Here is a 22,659-nt window from a genome sequence, read left to right as displayed (position 1 = left end):
CTAAAAACTGTTGAGTCCTTCTTCTATCCTTTTCCCCTAACTTTTTCCATTTTTGTCAACAGAAGGCACTAAAATAAGTACCTCACTGGAATGACAAAAACATACTCCTAGGCCAGTATGACAATGAAAATTCAAAATCTGTTTCCTAGACCAAACTTAAGTTTTCACTAACAATATTCACAGTGTATCTCTTACAGAATGAGACTTGCCATCAGACAGGACAAATACTCATGCAAAAGACTATTGTAAAATACAATGAGAAAGAACAAGACTTAAAAGAATTTGAGTTAAGCAACTACCTTGGCTACTCAAAAGAGAAAAATAAAATACTTACTTGACATAAATATATTTTGTGTAAGCTCCACTCTTCTCCTAGAGCACAAATCTTAATGTCACTGTTTTCACCATTTAAAAATAATGTTTGATAAATATATTTGGATGTACTCTTCAGTTTTTTCCTGTTAAAAGAAATGCAAACATTATGTATGTGTAATACTGAGTATTTTACTTATTTTGCATGTAACTCTAAATACTCTTTTTGCTCAATTTCTATTAAATAGAACCAATCTGCCCACGGTATAAAAAGAGAGATATTATGCATTCAAATGCGCTTATGTACGGAAGGGCACATAAAAAACTAGTAATAGTGGTTACCTCTGGAGTACTCTATTCCCAAGAGGGGCAACAGTGGATAGAGGGGGTGGGGTGGGAGGAAGACCTTTCACTATACGCCTTTTTGCAATTTTTGAATTAAGTCAATTACCTATTCAATAAAGATAAGTCAGCATGATGATTTTGCTTATTTTTTTGTTTAGAAATCAGCACTATGGACAATGTCAATATAGTTGCAATAATATTGCAACTACAAAATGAAGAACAAGACCTACCCAAGTATTTTAGTAATTTACATTTGATCTTACTTTAGTACCAACAACTTTTTTTTAATGTAATTTATTTTTATTTTTGGCTGCACTTGGTCTTCATTGTTGTGCGGGCTTTTCTTTAGTTGCGGCAAGCTGGGGCTACTTTCCAGTTATACTGTGCGAGTTTCTCACTGTGTGTCTTCTCTCATTGTGGACAATGGACTCTAGGACATGCAGGCTTCAGTAGATGCAGCTCTGGGGCTCTAGAGCATAGACTCAGGTGTTGAGGCACATGGGCTTAGCTACTCTGTGGCATGTGGAATCTTTCCAGACTAGGGACTGAACCTATGCCTCTTGCATTGGCAGGTGGATTCTTTATCACTTAGCCACCAGGAAAGCCCCCAAACTATTCTTAAACTCCTTAAAATGTGTTTTTCCCTAAATTAGACAAATGGTTTACAGCCTCAGACCAAAGATTTTCACAACTATGCTCAATGGAGAAGTGTGTCTTAGGGTTTACAAAGGAGAGTGAGGAGTGAATTCTGGGTATCCCATCTAACCTCAACCAGAACAGCATCATGTATTATTATGCATCTGTAAATATCCTGGATTTGGGCATAAGATTTAAAGGAAGAACTGTGTAATTTTTGTTTTGACAATCTGTGATCAAGATGGTCCATCCAGTAGGTGAGGAAACCCCTAGGCAGAGGCTGATCAATATTTTTCATACTCCTGGCCAATCCTGACAGCTTTCCTAGTAAAACTTTTAAATGTAAACAAAGAAAAAAAATCATTAATCATTGATTAATGAAAAATGTAAAATGATTAATGTAAAATTAATGATTATTTTTATTAAATGTAAAAAAAAATCAGTAATCATTCTGACAGCGTCTTAAATCTGTGTATTGAATACCTCTTCCCAATAGACAATAAAAATCGCACATGCTTTGGTGGTAGACAGACTTGGCTTTGAGTCCCAGCTCTATAACAGCTCAGTTACCTTACATGTGAAAAAAGGGTATAAATATTCACTTCATTGGGTTACTGTAAGAGATAAATAAGACAAGTAGTCTCCAGTTCCTAAAAGCACTCTCTCTAGATTATATGAAGATTAAAAGTGCAGAAAGGAATAAACCCACAACAGGAAAAAGGTGAGGTTGGGCTTATCATGTGCTGAGAGAATTCTATGGATCTGGAAGTTAGAAAACAAACTGGAATGGAAAAGAGCAGTGAAAGCCATAGCCCAAAATGTATCAGGATCTAGAATGGAGGCTGAAGCCCTTCAGAACTGTGGGGTGGGGATGGGGCTGGGAGGATGAGATCTCAAGAGAAAAAGAAGGCAGAAAATGGGGAGACTTGTTCCCCTAATGACCTCCACCACTATGAACACAGAGTACAGATAACTCCTGCAAACAGAATCCAAGGTTTTTCTAGAAAGAAACAATATATTTATCAGGAAGAATTAAGACTCTGGTGTAGGTGTTGGAGCCCCACACAAAGCTATCCTTATCATGGCATTTGAGCAATATGTAACCTGTTACTTACCAACCTATTCACCAGGATTTAATCCTGGATCCCAAACTGTGTGCCAAAGCACCTGGAACACCACAGCAAACTCAGGGAGGCATGTGAAATATTACAGACTTAAAGGAAATCACAGCAACATCATTCAGATACTATGTGATCTACGCTATTTACTTGTTTGGACCTGACTATTAAATGTTTCTCTAGGGCCAGAGGTGCCAAGAAAAACATTATTGAGACACGAAGGGTACTGTGAACCAATAACGTTTGGGAATCTCTGTTGTAAAACAGAGCGTGTCGCACCCATATACAATCATATACAACTTAGTAGACAGTCTTCCTACTCAAAGGGGAGGCTCAGTAGTAATAAATCTATTTATTCAACACACACACACACACACACACACACACACACAAGCTACCCATTCTGAGGCAGCCAACCAAGGATCTCCCAACATGAGGAAGTTAGGAGTATTAAAGACTATTTTTAAAAAGAGAGAATTTGGCATCAGAGGAAACGTATAATTCAGGGAAAAGAGAACTTAAAAAAAAAATCCCAACACTCTAATTATAACTAGCACACCTACAGAGTTGAGATTTTGTTGTTGTTCAGTAGCTCAGTCAAGTCCAACTCTTTGAGACTCAAGGACTGTAGCACACCAGGCTTCCTTGTCCTTCATCATCTTCCGGAGCTTGCTCAAACTCATGTCCATCACATCGGTGATACCATCCAACCATCTTGTTTTCTGTAGACCCCTTCTCCTCCTGCCTTCAATCTTTCCCAGCAACAAGGTCTTTTCTAATGAGTTGCATCGTTTGGCCACCTCTTCGCATCAAGTGGCCAAAGTACTGGAGCTTCAGTTTCAGCACCACAGTTCGAAAGCATCAATTCTTTGGCACTCAGCTTTCTTTATGGTCCAACTCTCACATCCACACATGACTACTGAAAAAACCATAGCTTTGACTAGATGGACCTTTGTCGGTAAAGTAATGTCTCTGCTTTTAATACACTAAGTCTGTCATAGCTTTTCTTCCAAGGAGCAAGTGTCTTTTAATTTCATGGCTGCAGACACCATCTGCAGTGATTCTGGAGCCCAAGAAAATAAAGTTTGTCACTGTGTCTATTGTTTCCCCATCTATTTGCTATGAGAGTTGAGATTATTACATTTATAAAATAGGATGCTATGATAAAGGATGTCTCAGAAGAGGGAGAAAAGAGCTCTTAGGACCAAAAACACGGTTGCGGAAAAAAAAAAAAAAAGACAAAATTAAGGAAAATTTCCTAGAACATAAAGCAAAAAAGGCCTAGAAAGAAAAAAAGAGAAAGAGGTACAGTTCAAGAGATCCAAAATCCAGTTGACAGGGGTCCAAGAAAGAAAAAACAAAGATAACAGAAGAAAGGGAATTACAGAAGAAAGTTTCCCCAAAGCAGTCTTTAGACTGTAAGGATCCACCAAGCACCAAGGCCATTTAAAGACCTATATTTAAGTACCTTCTAAATTCCAAAATACTAAAGAAAAAATTCCAAACGCACCAGAGAGAAAAAAAAAGTCACCTAAAAAGAAAAGAGAATTGGACCAGTATCATATTTCTCATCAATATGGCAGGCTAGAAGACAATGAATTAAAATCATCAGATATAAAAAGTTATTTCAGATTAGACTTCTGCTGCTAAGTCGCTTCAGTCGTGTCTGACTCTGTGTGACACCATAGACGGCAGCCCACCAGGCTCCCCCTATTAGACTTCTGCACCGAGTCAAAAGATGACTAAAGTAAGAGACTAAATTTACAACTGGGTAAGCACAACATCCGCTGGATCATTGAAAAACCAAGAGAGTTCCAGAAAAATATCTATTTCTGCTTTATTGACTATGCCAAAGCCTTTGACTGTGTGGATCACAATAAACTGTGGAAAATTCTGAAAGAGATGGGAATACAGATCACCTGACCTGCCTCTTGAGAAACCTATATGGAGGTCAGGAAGCAACAGTTAGAACTGGACATGGAACAACAAGACTGGTTCCAAATAGGAAAAGGGGTACGTCAAGGCTGTATATTGTCACCCTGCTTATTTAACTTCTATGCAGAGTACATCATGAGAAACGCTGGGCTGGAAGAAGCACAAGCTGGAATCAAGATTGCTGGGAGAAATATCAATCACCTCAGATATGCAGATGACACCACCTTTATGGCAGAAAGTGAAGAGGAACTAAAAAGCCTCTTGATGAAAGTGAAAGAGGAGAGTAAAACAGCTGGCTTAAAGCTCAACATTCAGAAAACGAAGATCATGGCACCTGGTCCCATCACTTCATGGGAAATAGATGGGGAAAACAGTGGAAACAGTGTCAGGCTTTATTTTGGGGGGCTCAAAAATCACTGCAGATGGTGATTGCAGCCATGAAATTAAAAGACGCTTACTCCTGGGAAGGAAAGTTATGACCAACCTAGATAGCATATTCAAAAGCAGAGACATTACTTTGCCAACAAAGGTCCGTCTAGTCAAGGCTATGGTTTTTCCAGTGGTCATGTATGGATGTGAGAGTTGGACTGTGAAGAAAGCTGAGCACCGAAGAACTGATGCTTTTGAACTGTGGTGTTGGAAGACTCTTGAGAGTCCCTTGGCAAGGAGATAAGCCCTGGGTGTTCTTTGGAAGGACTGATGTTGAAGCTGAAACTCCAATACTTTGGCCACCTGATGCAAAGAGCTGACTCATTTGAAAAGACCCTGACTTTGGGAAAGGTTGAAGGCGGGAGGAGAAGGGGACGACAGAGGATGAGATGGCTGGATGGCATCATCGACTCAATGGACATGAATTTGAGTGAACTCTGGGAGTTGGTGATGGACAGGGAGGCCTGGTGTGCTGCAATTCATGGGGTTGCAAAGAGTCAGACACAACTGAGCGACTGAACTGAACTGAAGCACAAATTACCTTCTTTAGCAATTTTCTTAGGAAAATATACTTGAGGATGTAGTTCCCTCAGAAGAGTTCAAAAAAGACACAGGCTACAGAAAACAGGATCTAATCCTACACACGGGGTCAATGTCTGTCCTAAGATAAGTGTTGACCTACAGGGCAATGAATCCAAATTGGAACAGGAGGATGAAGGGACCCGGGAGGGAGGTTTGGGTTTAAATAAGACGGACTCCACGTAAGTGTGTTTGGAAAGAGAAAAATCTGAAGACAGGATGAAGGAATATAATTCTTTTGTCCAATGGGTGGAAGCCAGTCAAAGAAGTCCAGGAAAATAAAAAAGCAACACACACACAAAAAAGAGTATTGTTCTAATAAGCTACAAATGAAAACAGGGTTCGAATTTAAACACTTAATGGAGTGGAAAAAAAAAGAAAAAAGATTCAATTTAATTATGAGTTTAAAAGATTTCTCCCAAGACAAAAACAAGTGGTTGTGACTTTGGACCCAGGAAGTACGATTTATAATCCTAGCACACTACTTTGCAGTGAACAACATTTACATAGCTCTAACAACAAATAACTGTTCACTAGATTTCAATTTTGAGACACTCTATGGACAAGAAACTAAAGATCTGGTTGCAGAACAGCTGAGTCTTAAGTCTTGTTAATGTAAAAGTAAAACATGCACTTGACAAAAGGTCTTAGGCAGAAAGTGGGCCTGGAGACCAAAGCTTTTCATGGAGTGGTGGCTGAGGTAGAAGTGCACACGAGACAGACTCAGGAAGCATATTAGTGACAACTCACAAAATTCCTGACCTTAAAAATTTCTTACACCCTTTCTCCACGCTGAGCTGAATAAACTAGTCATCTTATGCTGGTATGCTAGTATAACACACTAGATTCTGATATACACTTCCTAATAAAGATTTGCTTTATTCGATTTTCCATTCCACTCTACTCATGTAATTTGGGGGTCAGCAAACTTTTTCTATAAAGGTCTAGACGGTAAATATTTTCAGTTTTGTGAGCTAGACAGCCTTCAAGCTAGTTTTGTTGGCATGCCAGTGGGTGGTTCCTTGCTAGCCAGTCTTAGCCTTCCACACCTTAGCAAACTTTTCTACCATCTACAGGGCCACAACTCCTCTAACATTTGAATCTCAGCTTGGAAAAGGTGGCCCTATTCCAAACTTGTTTCTTATTTGGATAGTCTGTCTCAGCCCTAGAAGTAGTGACTGCTCCCTATGTCCTCTATTCTTCTATTTTTCAGAGATCTCTTTACTTCAATAATTTAATGCTATGCTATGCTAAGTCACTTCAGTCGTTTCTGACTCTGTTCGACCCCATAGACGGCAGCCCACCAGGCTCCCCGTCCCTGGGATTCTCCAGGGAAGAACACTGGAGTGGGCTGCCATTTCCTTCTCCAATGCATGAAAGTGAAAAGTGAAAGTGAAGTCGCTCAGTCGTGTCTGACTCCTAGCGACCCCAAGGACTGCAGCCTACCAGGCTCCTCCGTCCATGGGATTTTCCAAGCAAGAGTACTGGAGTGGGGTGCCATGGTTATATTAAATTTTCTCTACTCAAAGTACTATGTAATTTCTTTCAAATGGACCCTGACATATATATTTCTATGTGTGTGTGTTAGACACTTGCTGCTAAGTCGCTTCAGTCGGTCCGACTCTGTGCGACCCCGTAGGCGGCAGCCCACCAGGCTTCCCTGTCCCTGGGATTCTCCAGGCAAGAACACTGGAGTGAGTTGCCATTTCCTTCTCCAATGCAGGAAAGTGAAAAGTGAAAGTGAAGTCGCTCAGTCGTGTCCGACTCTTAGCGACCCCATGGACTGCAGCCCACAAGGCTCCTTCGTCCATGGGATTTTCCAGGCAAATCCTTAGACGCTTAGTCATGTCCAACTCTTTGCAACTCTGTGGACTGCAGCCTGCCAGGCTTCTCTGCCCATGGAATTCTCAGGCAAGAATACTGGAGTGGGTAGCCATTCCCTTCTCCAGGGGATCTTCCTGACCCTGGGATAGAACCCAGGTCTCCTGCATCGGCAGATTCTTTACATCTGAGCCATCAGGGAAGTCCCATATATTTTTACAGTGACATTAAATACAGTGGTCTAAATACTAATTAATCGAAAGGCAGAGATAATCCTATTGCATTTTTTTAAAAACAAGACTCAACTAAATGCTGTCTACAAAATACTACTTTAAGACAGGTTAAAAGGGAATCAAGACAAAGTGATACTGGCTGTAGTAATACAGATGTAAACGTCTTTGTATTTTGTAAAGATAAGGGGAGCCAATTCATCAAGGAGACATAATATTTACTGACTGCTTCCATACCAGGCACTGTGCATTGTATGCATTCTAACATCCGTCAAGTCCTACAAGTAAAGTATTAGCATCTCCATTTTAGAAATAAGGCTATTAAGTGCAAAATATAGACTAGAACTCAGAACCTGAGCTCTAAAAACTATACTACACTAATTCTCCAAAAAGGGAACTGAACAGTTTGACAGTCGGGGTCCATTTGTGTAAATATAAACATAAAACTGTATGAAAGGATTTAGAAATCAAATTACTTACAGAGGTTATTATGCTATTCTTATTTTATAATAAACACGTAACGTGTAGCATAAAATTTTACTCTTTTAAAGTTTTTTAAAAAAAATTACATCTATGTGACCCCCTGATAGCCTTAAAAAAAGGTAGCAACGAGACTCTTCATGTGAAAATATATTCAACTTACAAACTACATTTTAGTTCCCAAGTAAATACTCCGTTTTTCAACTCTTCTAAAAAAAAAGAGGTTAAGCAAGCTGCCTTACACATATCCACGGTCAACGACTTTGAGTGCTAGAGACGCTAAAAAGACTCTGCTGCTATTGAGGAACAAATGTACACACAACTGAAAATTTCACCTTTACAGTTAAAAAGAGCTCCTGTATGTAACCATTTCCCTTCCGCTGTGGGACAACAGGAGTGCCCATTTCAGGGCCTGAATGTACGTGTCTTGTACTATTCAAGGCAGCCGGATGCAAAACAACTTGATTCTACTGCCACCCACTCAAGAGAGGACCGAGGTGTATTACGGAAGGCCGGCTGGCTGGCCCTGTCTAAGGTTTAACGAGGCGCAAGCCTGGCTTGGCGTTTCTCAGTCTCATCTTGGGGCGGTAGCACCACCCTGGCGGCGTCTGCGGTTAACAAGCCAGACCACTGGGCGTCTCCCCAGGTGCACCCCATCCGGCCCGCCTCGGACCGGCTCCCAGGTCTACCCCGTCAAGGGCACGTCCGGCTCTTCACAGGCTGGGGAGCGCCGCAGCCCCCGAAGCCCCCAGGGCTCACCCCCAAGCCGGGGCGCGGGAGCCGCCCAACAGGTGCGAGCGCGGGCAGTGCGGGCGTGTCCCCCTCCCCGCCCCGTACCTTCGAGGGGTGTTGAGAAGCCGCTGCTGCTCGTCCCCTTCCTCCTCATCCTCGTCGGTCTCGGAATCGGGGTTACAGTAGCAGAAGGTCCCGCTGTTCCGCTTGCGCTTGTGACTGCCCGGACAGTAACAGAAGCCATGGCCGGGCGCGTCGCCGCCAGTCTCTGGCCTCCGGGCGGAGCCCCCAGCTCCAGAAGCCGGTTCCGGCTGGGCTCGGGTTCGCCCCGGGTGGCGTAGCACCCGGCTGCTCAGCAAGCCCATGGGTCACAGCTCCCCGAGACGGCAGGGAGCGCACCTCAGGGAGCCCAACACAGACGGTCTCCCGCCATGGCCGGCCACCACCGCCAGCCTCCACGGAGCCCGAGTTGCCTACACCGCCACCTTCTCACGAGCGGCCACGACCGTTGGAGCAGACGCCACAGTCTCCATCCTCCGCCCCGTCCGCTGCGTCTGGCCGCCCCTCGCGCGCGGACCGCAGGACCTCACCCCGTCGCTTTTGCAACAAAGCGCGTAACGTAGGGCGCATGCGCACGGCGAGCCTCCGGAAGGGGCGGGGAAAAGCGCGCGTACGTCACAGGTGGAGCCTGCGCAGAATGGGTTGAGGGCGGGAGCCGTACGGCGGGTGTGCTGTCCTGAGGTGTTTATGCTGAGTTTGGCTGGTCTCTCCAACAATACTGAGTTGGAGGCAGAGCTGCCCTTTAGCTTTAGTTTGGACATCCCCTTTGTGTTAGCAAGACCGGCAATTCTAGCTCATTTGTTCTTTCTAAAGATTCCCTAAAGTCCAGATGTCTTCTGGGCCCTGTGATCGGCACGGGGCAAAAAAGACATTGCTGTTTGGGGGTCTTTTTTGGAGGAGCTCATGGAAAAGAAATGCAAAAAAGCAAAATGGCTGTCTGAGGCCTTACAAATAGCTGTGAAAACAAGAGAAGTGAAAAGCAAAGGCGAAAAGGAAAGATGTAAGCATCTGAATGCAGAGTTCCAAAGAACAGCAAGGAGAGATAAGAAGCCTTCCTCAGTGATCAATGCAAAGAAATAGAGGGAAACAACAGAATGGGAAAGACTAGGGATCTCTTCAAGAAAATTAGAGATACCAAGGGAACATTTCATGCAAAGATGGGCACAATAAAGGACAGAAATGGTATGGACCTAACAGAAGCAGAAGATATTAAGAAGAGGTAGCAAGAATACACAGAACTGTACAAAAAAGATCTTCACGACCAAGATAATCACGAGGGTATGATCACTCATCTAGAGCCAGACATCCTGGAATGTGAAGTCAAGTGGGCCTTAGAAAGCATCACTACAAACAAAGCTAGTGGAGGTGATGGAATTCCAGTTGAGCTGTTTGAAATCCTGAAAGATGATGCTGTGAAAGTGCTGCAGTCAATATGCCAGCAAATTTGGAAAACTCGGCAGTGGCCACAGGACTGGAAAAGGTCAGTTTTCATTTCAATCCCAAAGAAAGGCAATGCCAAAGAGTGCTCAAACTACCTACCGCACAATTGCACTCATGTCACATGCTAGTAAAGTAATGCTCAAAATTCTCCAAGCCAGGCTTCAGCAATACATGAACCGTGAACTTCCCAGATGTTCAAGCTGGTTTTAGAAAAGGCAGAGGAACCAGAGATCAAGTTGCCAACATCCACTGGATCATGGAAAAAGCAAGAGAGTTCCAGAAAAACATCTATTTCTGATTTATTGACTATGCCAAAGCCTTTGACTGTGTGGATCACAATAAACTGTGGAAAATTCTGAGAGAGATGGGAATACCACCTGACCTGCCTCTTGAGAAACCTGTGTGCAGGTCAGGAAGCAACAGTTAGAACTGGACATGGAACAACAGACTGGTTCGAAAAGGAAAAGGAGTACGTCAAGGCTGTATATTATCACCCTGCTTATTTAACTTCTATGCAGAGTACATCATGAGAAATGCTGGGCTGGAAGAAGCACAAGCTGGAATCAAGATTGCTGGGAGAAATATCAATCAGATATGCAGATGACACCACCCTTATGGCAGAAAGTGAAGAGGACCTAAAAAGCCTCTTGATGAAAGTGAAAGTGGAGAGTGAAACAGTTGGCTTAAAGCTCAACATTCAGAAAATGAAGATCATGGCATCTAGTCCCATCACTTCATGGCAAATAGATGGGGCAACAGTGTCAGACTTTATTTTTGGGGGCTCCAAAATCACTGCATATAGTGATTGCAGCCATGAAATTAAAAGACACTCCTTGGAAGGAAAGTTATGACCAACCTAGATAGCATATTGAAATGCAGAGACATTACTTTGCCAACAAAGGTCTGTCTAATCAAGGCTATGGTTTTTCCAGTGGTCATGTATGGATGTGAGAGTTGGACTGTGAAGAAAGCTGAGCGCCACAGAATTGATGGCTTTTGAACTGTGGTGTTGGAGAAGACTCTTGAGAGTCCCTTGGACTGCAAGGAGATCCAACCAGTCCATTCTAAAGGAGATCAGTCCTGGGTGTTCTTTGGAAGGACTGATGCTAAAGCTGAAACTCCAATACTTTGGCCACCTCATGCGAAAGAGTTGACTTACTGGAAAAGACTGATGCTGGGAGGGATTGGGGGCAGGAGGAGAAGGGGACGACAGAGGATGAGATGGCTGGATGGCATCACCGACTCGATGGACGTGAGTCTCAGTGAACTCTGGGAGTTGGTGAGGGACAGGGAGGCCTGGTGTGCTGCGATTCATGGGGTCGCAAAGAATTGGACACGACTGAGTGGCTGAACTGAACTGAACTGAACCACGTGTGAGCTTGGGGTCGCAGAGTCCGACACGACTGAGCAACTGAACACCAACCATGTGCTAGGGTCACGCCCTGCTCAGGCTTTCCAAGAGAGGAGGACCTCGAATGTGGAGCTTTGCTAAGCCCTTGGGTTTTTGTATATGTGCGTTTTATTTTTTAATACATTTTTTAAATTGAAGGATAATTTTTACAGAATTTTGTTGTTTTCTGCCAAATATCAACATGAGTCAACCATCGGTATACATATGTCCCTTCTCAGCCCTTGGATTTGTTAAGCAGCCCCTTTCGCCGGCTCTTAACTGATTACAGCAAGTCATTCCCAGGACTCTTTTTCTTCTCTCCCAGCGGCAGTGGGATGTCTGAATAGGCTCCATACCGGGTCTGTCAAGGTTTAAAGTGCCTGCTGGAGGTCCAAGCAAAACTTACAGGTATCTGAGCAAAAATTGAAGTTGTATACCAGCAGTATGCAGCCATTGCTATGGACCCTGGGCAGTCAGCTTTCATTCTCTGATTACCTTCTGCTAGTTTTTAAATGAAATGTTTATGACAGTTAAAGTTGCTCCATTGTGACTCTTTGCGACCCCATGGACTATACAGTCCATGGAATTCTCCAGGCCAGAATACTAGAGCAGGTATCCTTTCCCTTCTCCAGTGGATGTTCCTAACCCAGGGATCAAACCCAGGTCTCCAGCATTGCAGGCGAAGTCTTTACCGGCTGAGCCACAGGGAAGCCCTTATAATGACAGTGTTTATAATGAAATACCATAAATGGAAGACTTAAAATGAATTAATTACTTTAATATGATAAATACCTATGGACCCATAGGTCCATGTAACTTAAATTTTAGTAAAAACTTCAGTATATTATACTAGCTTTGATTCATTCAAGTAGAACAATACAGATAGGCAGAAACTCCCTTTCCTCTACACTATCCTCAGAATGGTTAGATTATTATTCCCATGGATGTTTTTATGTGTACCCATAGCAATATATTTTCTTTTGCATGTTTAGACATGTAATTTAATGGAATCATTCATACCTATCATTCTGCACCTTTCTTCTCTCTCAAAATTATACTTTTGAGACTTAATCAATTGACCAATCTCTAGTTAATTTTCACTACTCATTGTATGACTAACCCAAAATTTCTTTATCTTTTCCTTCACTGAGGGATTTAAGTTGGTTCTACTTTAAAGCACATAAGAGCAGCAGTGAATACCATGTGCAGAGATTCACTAAATAGATCCCCAGAAGTGAATTTGCTGGGAGCTTTATATAACTTTATTATCTATTGCCAAATTGCTCTCTGAAATGATTGCATTAGTTTATACTCCCATCAGTGGTATATGTAACTTAGGCTCCCAGTGTACTCAGAAATATGAACTGAGAGAGGCTGGCTGAGGTAGCTTAGAAAGGAAATGGGGAAGGGAGGAGCAGATCCCCTGCTGCACCTCCAGAATCCCTTTTGTCAGCACAAAAGGATACACATGGAACAGTTGTGGGCCACTATAATACAGCAAGTGTAGGATCATCTTAGATCCTGTCTAGAAGGACTGGGTGGCATGACAGACTTGAGCACAGAGCCTGAGTTTCTAGGGGCTGCAAAAGGAGAACTGCATTTGCTCTGCCAAAGGAACCAAAGATGAGTAGTTTATTGATGATGGAGTTGTACAGGAATTCAGGATTGTTTTTAAGAATTAGCTTTAAACATCTGATAGCATCACACAGCATTGATCATCTACCATCACAGCTGCTGCTGCTAAGTCACTTCAGTTGTGTCCGACTCTGTGCGACCCCATAGACGGCAGCCCACCAGGCTCCCCCGTCCCTGGGATTCTCCAGGCAAGAACACTGGAGTGGGCTGCCATTTCCTTCTCCAATGCATGAAAGTGAAAAAATAAAGTGAAGTCGCTCAATCATGTCCATCACAGCACTAGTAGGTAAAAAGTTTCCTGTTCCCATTTACTCTCCTCCTTCCTGCTAGGTTGGGAAGGGGAGGTCTAGAAGGAAGCCAAGGTGAAAAAAGAAGCCCACCAGATCACTGTCTCCAAATGCCAGCTCTCTGCTGGCAATAAACCAGAGATGAACAAGGGGAGAAGCCTCAACTGTAAATGAAGTTTGGAATTTTAACTGAAAACATTAATTACTGAAATGACATTATTTTATGACCTGCACAGTAGGACTTTTTAAAACCTAAAAATGACCAGAAAAGTCACAACCCTATCCTCTATCTAGAATTTTCATCTAAAGACAGGAGAAGAACTAGACTCAATGAATAAATGTAAATGGATAGTGGGAGAAAAAAACTAAGTTGCTTCCTAAGCATATTACAAAGTCGTGCTTGTTCAACTTAACAATCATTCCCTCCAGGGTGGCTTTACCGCCTCTCTAGAAAGCTTCCCATCAACATATACAATTTGTTTTAAAATTCTGGCTAAGTCATATATTGGGTTGGCCAAAAGTCCATTCAAGTATTTCTGTAACACCTTATGGGAAAACCTGAATGAACTCTTTTGGTCAATCAATGTAATTTAAAGATAAAATCACCAAAAATTTGGAGTGCTTCCAAAGCTAAATAAAGACCTGGAGATTGCATGCTCTGCTAGGTAGGTATTGAAGCAGCAGTACTACTTCCTATAATTAACTGCAGTGACTAAAATATTCATGTAAATAGCTTTCATCAATAGTCAAGCACATGCAGTAGGCAAGAAGAAACAAATCCCTATTCTTCACCCATCAAAATGCAATAAATGTTACAGAATGAACAAAAAATACAAATGTTCTTATTTAATATGAATGTTCTACTTAGTAGAACTGAGAGCATCACTCATTTTCAGAGATAAATTAAATATACTATTTTTTATCATTAAGTAGAGTTTGGTATATGTGAACATTAGTTTTACAGCTGTAAGGGTAAATATGTTATTTTTCTTAATGCTGTACTTTCTAATAGAAATTGAGTGACATAAATCCTTCAAAAAGATCTCACTTCAGAATCCAGGATGAAAAAACTCACAAGCAGAAAAGTCAAACAGAGAAAGCATATACCTAATTTGAAAGACACCATATTTTATTGGAATTATTTTTCTGTGTTGTATGCAAACTGAACTTTTAAATTAAATCCAAGTACACCTTTACAATAATTCTAGAGTTGAAAGCCACAGTGCAAGTGTAAATCAACAAATGCAAGTATTCAAATCAACACAATTAAAAATGATTTAAAAAATTATTTTTAGCACAAAAATGTAAATTCAGAGCACTACACCATCACCAGAATATGCAGTTTGACATTTAATTTTTTCACATTCATCTTCAAGCTGGCTTAAGACCATTATTATTATTATATTAACCCTAATATTGTGGAATGTTCAGCATTTATGTTTGGTAGTCAGACATATATGATCTGTATAACCACAGAGTTGAATTTGTTCAGACAAGTCAGTAAATTTGTTATACTTCAACCTGGAGAGTCTACCTGACCTTAATGTAAGATGTGATGGAGGGAGTCTCCAATGCTGAACTTAGTACTAAGATCAACTAGCACTTTATATGAAAACCTAAACAAGCAAAAGCAGATGTGTAGACGCTTTCAAACAATGATTATGTAAAATATCAAACTGGTTAGCTATTCTTACTAACTAGACGATGACAATTTCAAATCAAGAAATTACTAGCCACTCTTAATAATAGAATGAGGGAATAAAAGAGATTTTAGAACAGTCTTCCACTTCAATAGTTTTCTCCAAAAAGAAAATATGAAATAATGTAATATATCCCAATTTCTGTGAAACACAAACAGGAAGAGATCTGTTGAAAACATGGAGCACATTCTTATTTCTAATCTGAAATCTCCTTTTAGGTTTTATGAGCTTTGAAATTCAAGTACAGCTTTAAAGCATCATAGTGGGTAATTATAGATGAATAATAATACAGGCTATATCCTAGGAGGCATCTGTAGGCGTTTTAATTGGAAATAAGCATTCTGAGATAATGCTAATAGCAGTGTAGAAAATTAAGTTAAAAAGAATTCAAAGTGTAGGGAATCTTCCTGGGCTTTCTGGATTTTAATCATCTCCTCCACAGAGAATGAGCAGCACCTTCCTGTAGTCTCCGGATGTGTCACCCTGGTGGAGGTGGGTGGCGAGGGGGAGAAGAAAAGCAGAGTTACAGTCAGAGAAACAGGCTTCAAAATAGAATATACAGCTCAAAGTCACCTAGGTTAACTTTTCCAGTCTTGCCTGGATTTTTCTAGGAGAGGTTTTTTAATGATATTTGTTATTTTTTATTACAAAAAGAACACTTGTTCAATGTAGAAAATAGACATAAAAGAATATAAAAATGATCCATAATTCCAACATCTAGAGATTACTATGCCTAACATTTTAGTTTTTGTATATCCTTCCTTTTTTCTCTGCATATAGATTCCTACATGATGAGATTGTAGTATTCATCTGTATTCTGTTTTTTTTACTTAGTATTGCTAATTTCCCACTATTAAATATTCCTCCACAACATCATTCCTTAATGGTTACAGAGTATTCCATTTTACATAGGTAAGATAATTTATTTGATCTCCCCCCATTGGATATTTATGTTGTTTCCAATTTTTCACTATTTAAAACACTGCTGTAATAAACAGACATTTTTGTGCATTTTCTTAATAATTTATTCAGAATAAATTTTCATAAAATGGGAATTGCCAGATTAATGATCACGTATTTTCCTTTAATATGGTTTGCAAAATAGCCTTCTAGAAAGGAGAAATAATTTTTACGTAGAATTTTTCATGGTCTAAATAATAGATCAGTTTTTGTTAGTGCTTCATGGGTGACTAGAAAAGATGGGATTGGATTCAAAGTTTAATGTATATTATTCAAACCTTAACACACCCTTGTTGATACTTTGCCTCATTGATCTGTCAAAAGATAAGGATGTGTTACACGTATCCAGCAAAGTATCCCCATCAACATCTTCTTCTGAAGTCTCAAGTTTCTTATTTGTATATTTGAATGCAATACTGTTTGGCACCTAAAGTTTCATGGTAGTTTAATCTTGGTTGTAATGTGTAGCTTTCATCAATATACAGTGGTCCACTTTTTCTCTGTTTAATGCTTTTCCCCCTTAAATTCTTTTTTTTTTCTGGGCATGCCGCACAACACGAGGGATCCCAACTAGGGACTGAGCTCATGCTCCTTGCATCAGGAGCCCAGGGTCTCAGCCACTGGACTGCCAGGGAAGTCCTGAATTCTTTTTACTTATAGTATAACCCCTGCTTTCCTTTCATTTGTCTAATGTTCTTTTCCCTGGCTTTTTTTTTTTAAAGCTTCTTACATATCACTGTATTTCAGTTCTTTATAAACAGTATACAGTAGGATTTTGTATTTTTACCTAATCTGGGAGTTTATTAATTATCATAATTTATGTTTTTAACCTCATTTCTGTCTTTTTTCTATTATTTACATATTTTCTATTTCTATCCTGCTCCTTTTGGCAATTGTTATTGAATGGGCCACGTAGTCTTTATTTTTAGACTTTCCAGTGTTGTATGATATGAGTGTGTGTAAGTACATATATTTGCATATTTATACATATAAAAACACATAATGTAAATATATTTGTTGAGCTGTTTCCCCAAGTCAGTATTTTTTACCCCATCATTTTAGGGTCTGTGTAGTATTCCACTGTATAGACTTTCCATAAGTTGAGTCATCCCCTATTGGTTAATAAAAATGAAAATAATATGTAATAAACTCTGTAACCACTAAGCAAGAATTTCCTGTTCCCCTCTTTCTCCAGCCCCTTATAACCTCTAGTGTACTTTCTGTCACTATGAATTTACCTAGTCTAAATATTTCATGTAAGTAGAATCATATACAGTATTTGTCCTTTTATGTCTGGTTTATTTCACTTAGCATGTTTCCAGAGCTCATCCATGTGTCAGAACCTTCATTCATTTTATGTATGTATCTACCACACTGTAAACATTCATCTATTAATGGACCCTTGGGTTGTTTTTACTTTTTGGTTACCATGAATAATGTTTACATTGGTGTACAAGCTTGTTTTCATTTCTTTTGAGTATATATGCCTGGAGGTGGAACTGCTGGGTCATGCGGTAATTCTATGTCTAATTACTTGAGGAAGTACCAAAGTCTTTTCCACAGTGGCTGCACCATGTTACATTCACTCCAGCAATACACAAGGTTCCAATGTGTCCACCAACATTTGTTATTTTTCATTTTTGTTTTAATTATAACCATGTTAGTAGGTATGAAGATATTCAAACCCTCTGTGATTTTTTAATTGGACTGTCTGTCTCTTTGTTATTGTGTTGTAGGAGTTCTTTATATATTCTGGATAGTAAACTCTTATTAGATATGATTTGTAAATATTTTCTCCCACTCTGTGCATTAGTGTACCTTTATCTTATTATTTCCCCTAAAGAAATTCTTAAAAAAAAAAAAAGAAATTCTTAAACATGAACAATAGCTAAATAAGAGGCATAGTTTATTTTTTAAGCATTTATTGCCAAGTTGCCTCCTAGGAAAGTTAGACTAGTTTACAGTGCCTCCGTAATAGATGGTGAGTTTTCCCGAAGCCTTTCTCAATGCTGGCTATGATCTCTTTAAACTTTGTTAAGGTATTTAGTGAAAAATGATGATCCATTCTTATTTGTAATCTATCATTAGTGAAATTAAACATTGTCCAATTTAGTGTCCATTTTGTGTTTCATCTATCATAGAGCTCATGTTTTCTTTTTGTCCAGGTTTTCCTTTTGGATTTTTTTTCCTTTTCTTAGTAATTTGTACAAACTCTTCAGATAGGGATATTAACCCTATATTATATGTTACAAATATTTGCCCATAGCTTCATGTACGGTCATCCTTGAATCTTAAAATTGTTTTACTTACAGCTAGCTGTATTTCAGCACTGCAAAATAAAATGACCTCACAGATTGTACAGAAGTAGAAACAAGTTTCTGAATGCCTTGTAGACATAGTTAGAAACTTTGCAGTTCAAATCACCCAGTAGCTACACCTCTCCAAGCTATGAGTAGGATTCAGAATATTTAATTCACAGATCAAATCCTGACTTGACATTTACTGTGCTGGCAACACCAGCTTCTAGGGACATGAGTCTTGGTTTCATATTTCATATTCCTTCTGGTTTCCTCAAAGGCAAAATCCCAGTAATGAGGGGTTTTGAGAAATGTCAATCATTTCTCATTACTCCCCACGCCATGTTAGGACAAGATGTCTGGTGCCAGGTAAAGAACAGCAATCCAGGATAACCATCATGTTTTCACTTATTTTCAGCAGACCTCAGCTGGCCCAGGATGAGGTTCTGGATGACTGATTCAGTAGCTTACCTTTTATTGTAAGCAGGTAGAAATGGAAATTGTGCTCTTAAGACCATTCATTAAAATATAATCTTTCTCTGTCTGGGATCCACATGAAATAATTACTATATTTAGAAGGCAAGTATTTTCCGCTTCTAACCAGGCAGAAAGGTTCACATCCATGTGAAAGGAGAGAGACTGGAAATATTTGAGAGTACCGTCTTTAAAGGGAAAGATATCTGACAAGAAGGAGATGATAGGAAGTGTCTAAATACCTAGGTCAGAACCTGCTCCTTTCATCAGCATCTTCCCTGACTCCCACGACCCACCTTGATGAAGGAGTATAGAGACTTTCCATAGAGTCTCTTGAAGTTTGCCCGGATGTCCAACATGTCAATCTCCGCTCGAGAAACCATCACTCTGATAAGGGTGTCGTCATCGGTGCCCAAGCCCTAGGGAAGAAACCAGATCCCTGCATAGAGAGCTGAGCTGGTTTTCAGACAGGGCCCTTTGTTAGTCTATCAAGGCAAGACTATGTATCAGTCTTCCATTGACGTCCTTTGGACTACAACCTTAGGGGCCCGTGGAATGTCACTCTTCCTCACAGAGCTCAAGGCTTTCTCCAGCTTATCTTTTCAACCCTCCATGTGCCGACCAGAGGAGACCACCCTCTGCCCTTCTAGAGACATACCCTGTGTTCTCCAGCCCGCCTGCCTCACCTACAGTGATCCACCCACCATGTCATCTTTCCCTTCACAGCTTCACCATCCTTCCTACCATGTAAAATCCTCTGATGTAAAACTTCCTTTAAGGCTCTGCTTAAATATACCAGTTCCTTATAAATTCGTTTTTGATCCTCACCCCCAAAGAAATTTTTTTTTTTAAATACCCTTTCCTTTGTGTCCCTGTATTTGGATCCTCAGTGACGTCTTACATTCTGTTTTGTTCTTATGGTGTTTTGCACATACCTGCCTTCCTGTCAAGGCTAGAAGTTCTCTGAGAACAAGGACAGATTTTGATCTCTCTTGCCCCTCAACAAGAGTACTTGCACAGAGTACCATTCATGGTTAGGAGTTGGGGCTCTGAAGCCGGTCTGCCAGGGTTGGCATTCCTGCTCCATTAGGACCCTGAGCAAATTGCTTAGCCTCTTTATGCCCCAGTTTTCTCATCTATAAAGTGGAGGTTGGTAATGGTACCTGCCCCACAGAGCTGTTGTGGGGATAAAATTGTACATATAAAGCATTAGGAAGAGTGATCACACATTACGTAAGTACTTAATACATATTATCTAGCATTATTATTAGCAAGCACTCAGTGAAGTATTTGAAGAATTGAACTGAATAGCTCAAGCTGATTTTGGCTACTTTGTGTGGCCAAAATCAGACACCAACAACGAGGCCATTTACCTTCATGGATTTATAAAGCCTTTCAGCAAAATATGCAGATTTGTTCCTCATGCACTTTACTGTCAAGAGAATAAAAAAAAAATGAAAAATTTACAGATAAAATCTATGAGAAAAAAGTGACATTGTTCTCATTGTTTCTACAAGGTCTGAAATAGTATCTCTTGATTGTTTTGTTGGAAAAATGTAGCCAACAATGTTTTATGAGCATAGCATATGCTAAATGCATTTTCATAGGTGGAAAGTACCCTCAATTTATTGTCAAGTTCCTGAAGAAATACTTAATAAAGGCCATTAAAGCAAAGGCATCAAAAAGTTTCAAACAGATTATTGTTATCTGTACCATATGAAAGTTATTAGTTCTAACCATTCACAGACTTGCAAGAAGCAGCTAGTACAGGATTAACCTTTCCATGTATTGAGATATAAAGGCACAAAGGATATAAAAATATATAAGGCCACATGGTACAATAACAATCAGGCTGTATATAGTATTTCTCACTTAAAATTCTGGCTTGCACATCACGAGTGCTTTAAAAAAATTTTTATCCCTGAAAAAAAAATGTCTACAACCCATGATGACAAATTGAGAACGAGGAGGAAAGTCGGTAAACATTTGTTTCTCCACTCCCCATTTCCTACCAGCTTACCTATGGCCAGCAGAGCATCTTCAAAGCTGCCAGATGTTTCAGATTTAATACTCTGTTCAATATCCTTTTGTGCTATCCTTTTGTACTCATCAAACACTACAAACAATAACAAAATGAAATTATAAAAAATTAAAAAAAAGAATAGAGGAAACTAAAATGTTTACTAGAAAGAGCATTTTTAACTACACTTTACTGGTTATTCTCTGGCATTTTTCAAGAGGAAACTAGTTAGCAACGTGGGCGAGAACCATGGTGCCTACAACAAGTGGAATGGGCCAGAGGAGATGTGGAAGGAATGTCATGAATCTTGGAAGACATAAGCCAAGTCATTTCCCTTCTGTGGGACTCTGTTTTCACCAAATAAAGTGGAGATTTATGAGTGGAGTGTATCTGGAGAGACACTCTTTTCTCATTGTTTCTTTAATAAGCAGAATGTGTCTCTTCTTTAATTTTTGCCTTGGCAATCACCTGTATATTCATCTTCCTTTCAGCTCATCAAAACTAGAGTAATTCCTATTTACATCAATACATGGAAGCACCTAAATGTTCATCAACAAGTAAATGGATAAAGATGTGATATATATAAATACACACACACACACACACACACACACACATATACACACAATAGAATATTACTCAGCCATCAAAAAGAATGAAATAATGCCATCTGCAGCAATATGGATGGCATAGAGATTATCATACTAAGTGAAGTCAGAGAAAAACAAATATTATATATCACCACTTATAAGTGGAATCTAAAAAAAAGATACAAATAAACTTATTTACATAACAGATGCAGATTCAAAGATATGGAAAACAAACTTATGGTTACCAAAAGGAAAATGCAGGGGAGGGAAAAATTAGGAGTTTTGGATTAGCAGATAAAAATTACTATATATAAAATAGATAAACAACAATATTCTACTGTAGAGCACAGGGAACTATATTTGGTATCTTGTAATAACCTATAAAGGAAAAGAATCTGAAGAAGAATATATATACATGTACACATACACATAACTGAATCACTGCTGCATAGTGGAAAGTAACACAACATTGTAAATCAACTATATATTTTTAGATTAGAGCAAGTCAACCTTTTCTAAACTTAGTCACATTTGATAATATCTGGTTGCATCTTTTAATAGACTTTAACATAACTAAAAATTCTCTCCTTTCTTAACAAATATTTTTAAATGTTAAGGGTCTTGCCATGTGGCTCAGTGGTAAAGAATCCAACTACCAATGCATGAGAGGTGGGTTTGATCCCTGAGTAGGGAAGATTCCTTGGAGGAGGAAATGGCAACCCACTCCAGTATTCTTGCCAGGGAAATCCCATGGACAGAGGCGCCTGGTGGACTGCAGTCCATGGGGTTGCAAAGAGCCAGACACAACCGAGCAACTAAGCACACACACACACTTTAAAATGTTATATACATATTTTCCTCTCTTGCTGCCTCCCCTGGAGCCTACTTAGAGTGTGTATCTGTTTTATCTTCTTATCACTGCTTTCTTTGGAATGCTATCCCACAACCCCATCAGTGATTCTCACAGGACTGTCAAACCAGGGACACTCCTTTCACTAACATATACCATAAGCTCTAACAACTGAGTGAGCAGTTCATTCAACTAGGACCAGTCAGCCTTACTCTCCTGGAAATTTTTTGACTGAGCAGACCATGAGGATGGCTAAAAGCACAGTAATTTTTAACCTCGGAGAATGTAAGCATCACCTGGGAAACCCGTTAAACTGCTTGGGTGTCACTCTCAGAAATT

At 39.9% G+C, this 22,659-nt stretch overlaps 2 protein-coding genes across 2 annotated transcripts in view; both read right to left on the bottom strand.

Annotated features, from left to right (window-relative positions):
• Positions 1-9,259, bottom strand: part of GMCL1 (germ cell-less 1, spermatogenesis associated) — a 55,808-nt gene extending 46,549 nt beyond the window's left edge. The window contains exons 1-2 of the mRNA XM_061432889.1: positions 8,723-9,259; positions 335-458 (exon numbers count right to left, since the gene is read on the bottom strand). Coding sequence (XP_061288873.1) covers positions 335-458; positions 8,723-8,982 — 384 coding nt within the window. The 5' untranslated portion in view covers positions 8,983-9,259. The remainder of the gene's footprint in view (positions 1-334; positions 459-8,722) is intronic.
• Positions 9,260-14,537: 5,278 nt separating this feature from the next.
• Positions 14,538-22,659, bottom strand: part of ANXA4 (annexin A4) — a 74,496-nt gene continuing 66,374 nt past the window's right edge. Inside the window, exons 10-13 of the mRNA XM_061432890.1 lie at positions 20,881-20,976; positions 20,234-20,292; positions 19,157-19,279; positions 14,538-15,612 (exon numbers count right to left, since the gene is read on the bottom strand). Coding sequence (XP_061288874.1) covers positions 15,553-15,612; positions 19,157-19,279; positions 20,234-20,292; positions 20,881-20,976 — 338 coding nt within the window. The 3' untranslated portion in view covers positions 14,538-15,552. The remainder of the gene's footprint in view (positions 15,613-19,156; positions 19,280-20,233; positions 20,293-20,880; positions 20,977-22,659) is intronic.

This window comes from Bos javanicus, chromosome 11, assembly GCF_032452875.1.
Source record: "Bos javanicus breed banteng chromosome 11, ARS-OSU_banteng_1.0, whole genome shotgun sequence".
Taxonomy (NCBI): Eukaryota; Metazoa; Chordata; class Mammalia; order Artiodactyla; family Bovidae; genus Bos; species Bos javanicus.
Note: the sequence above shows the minus strand (reverse complement) of the source record. Positions and strands in the feature narration are given on the sequence as shown.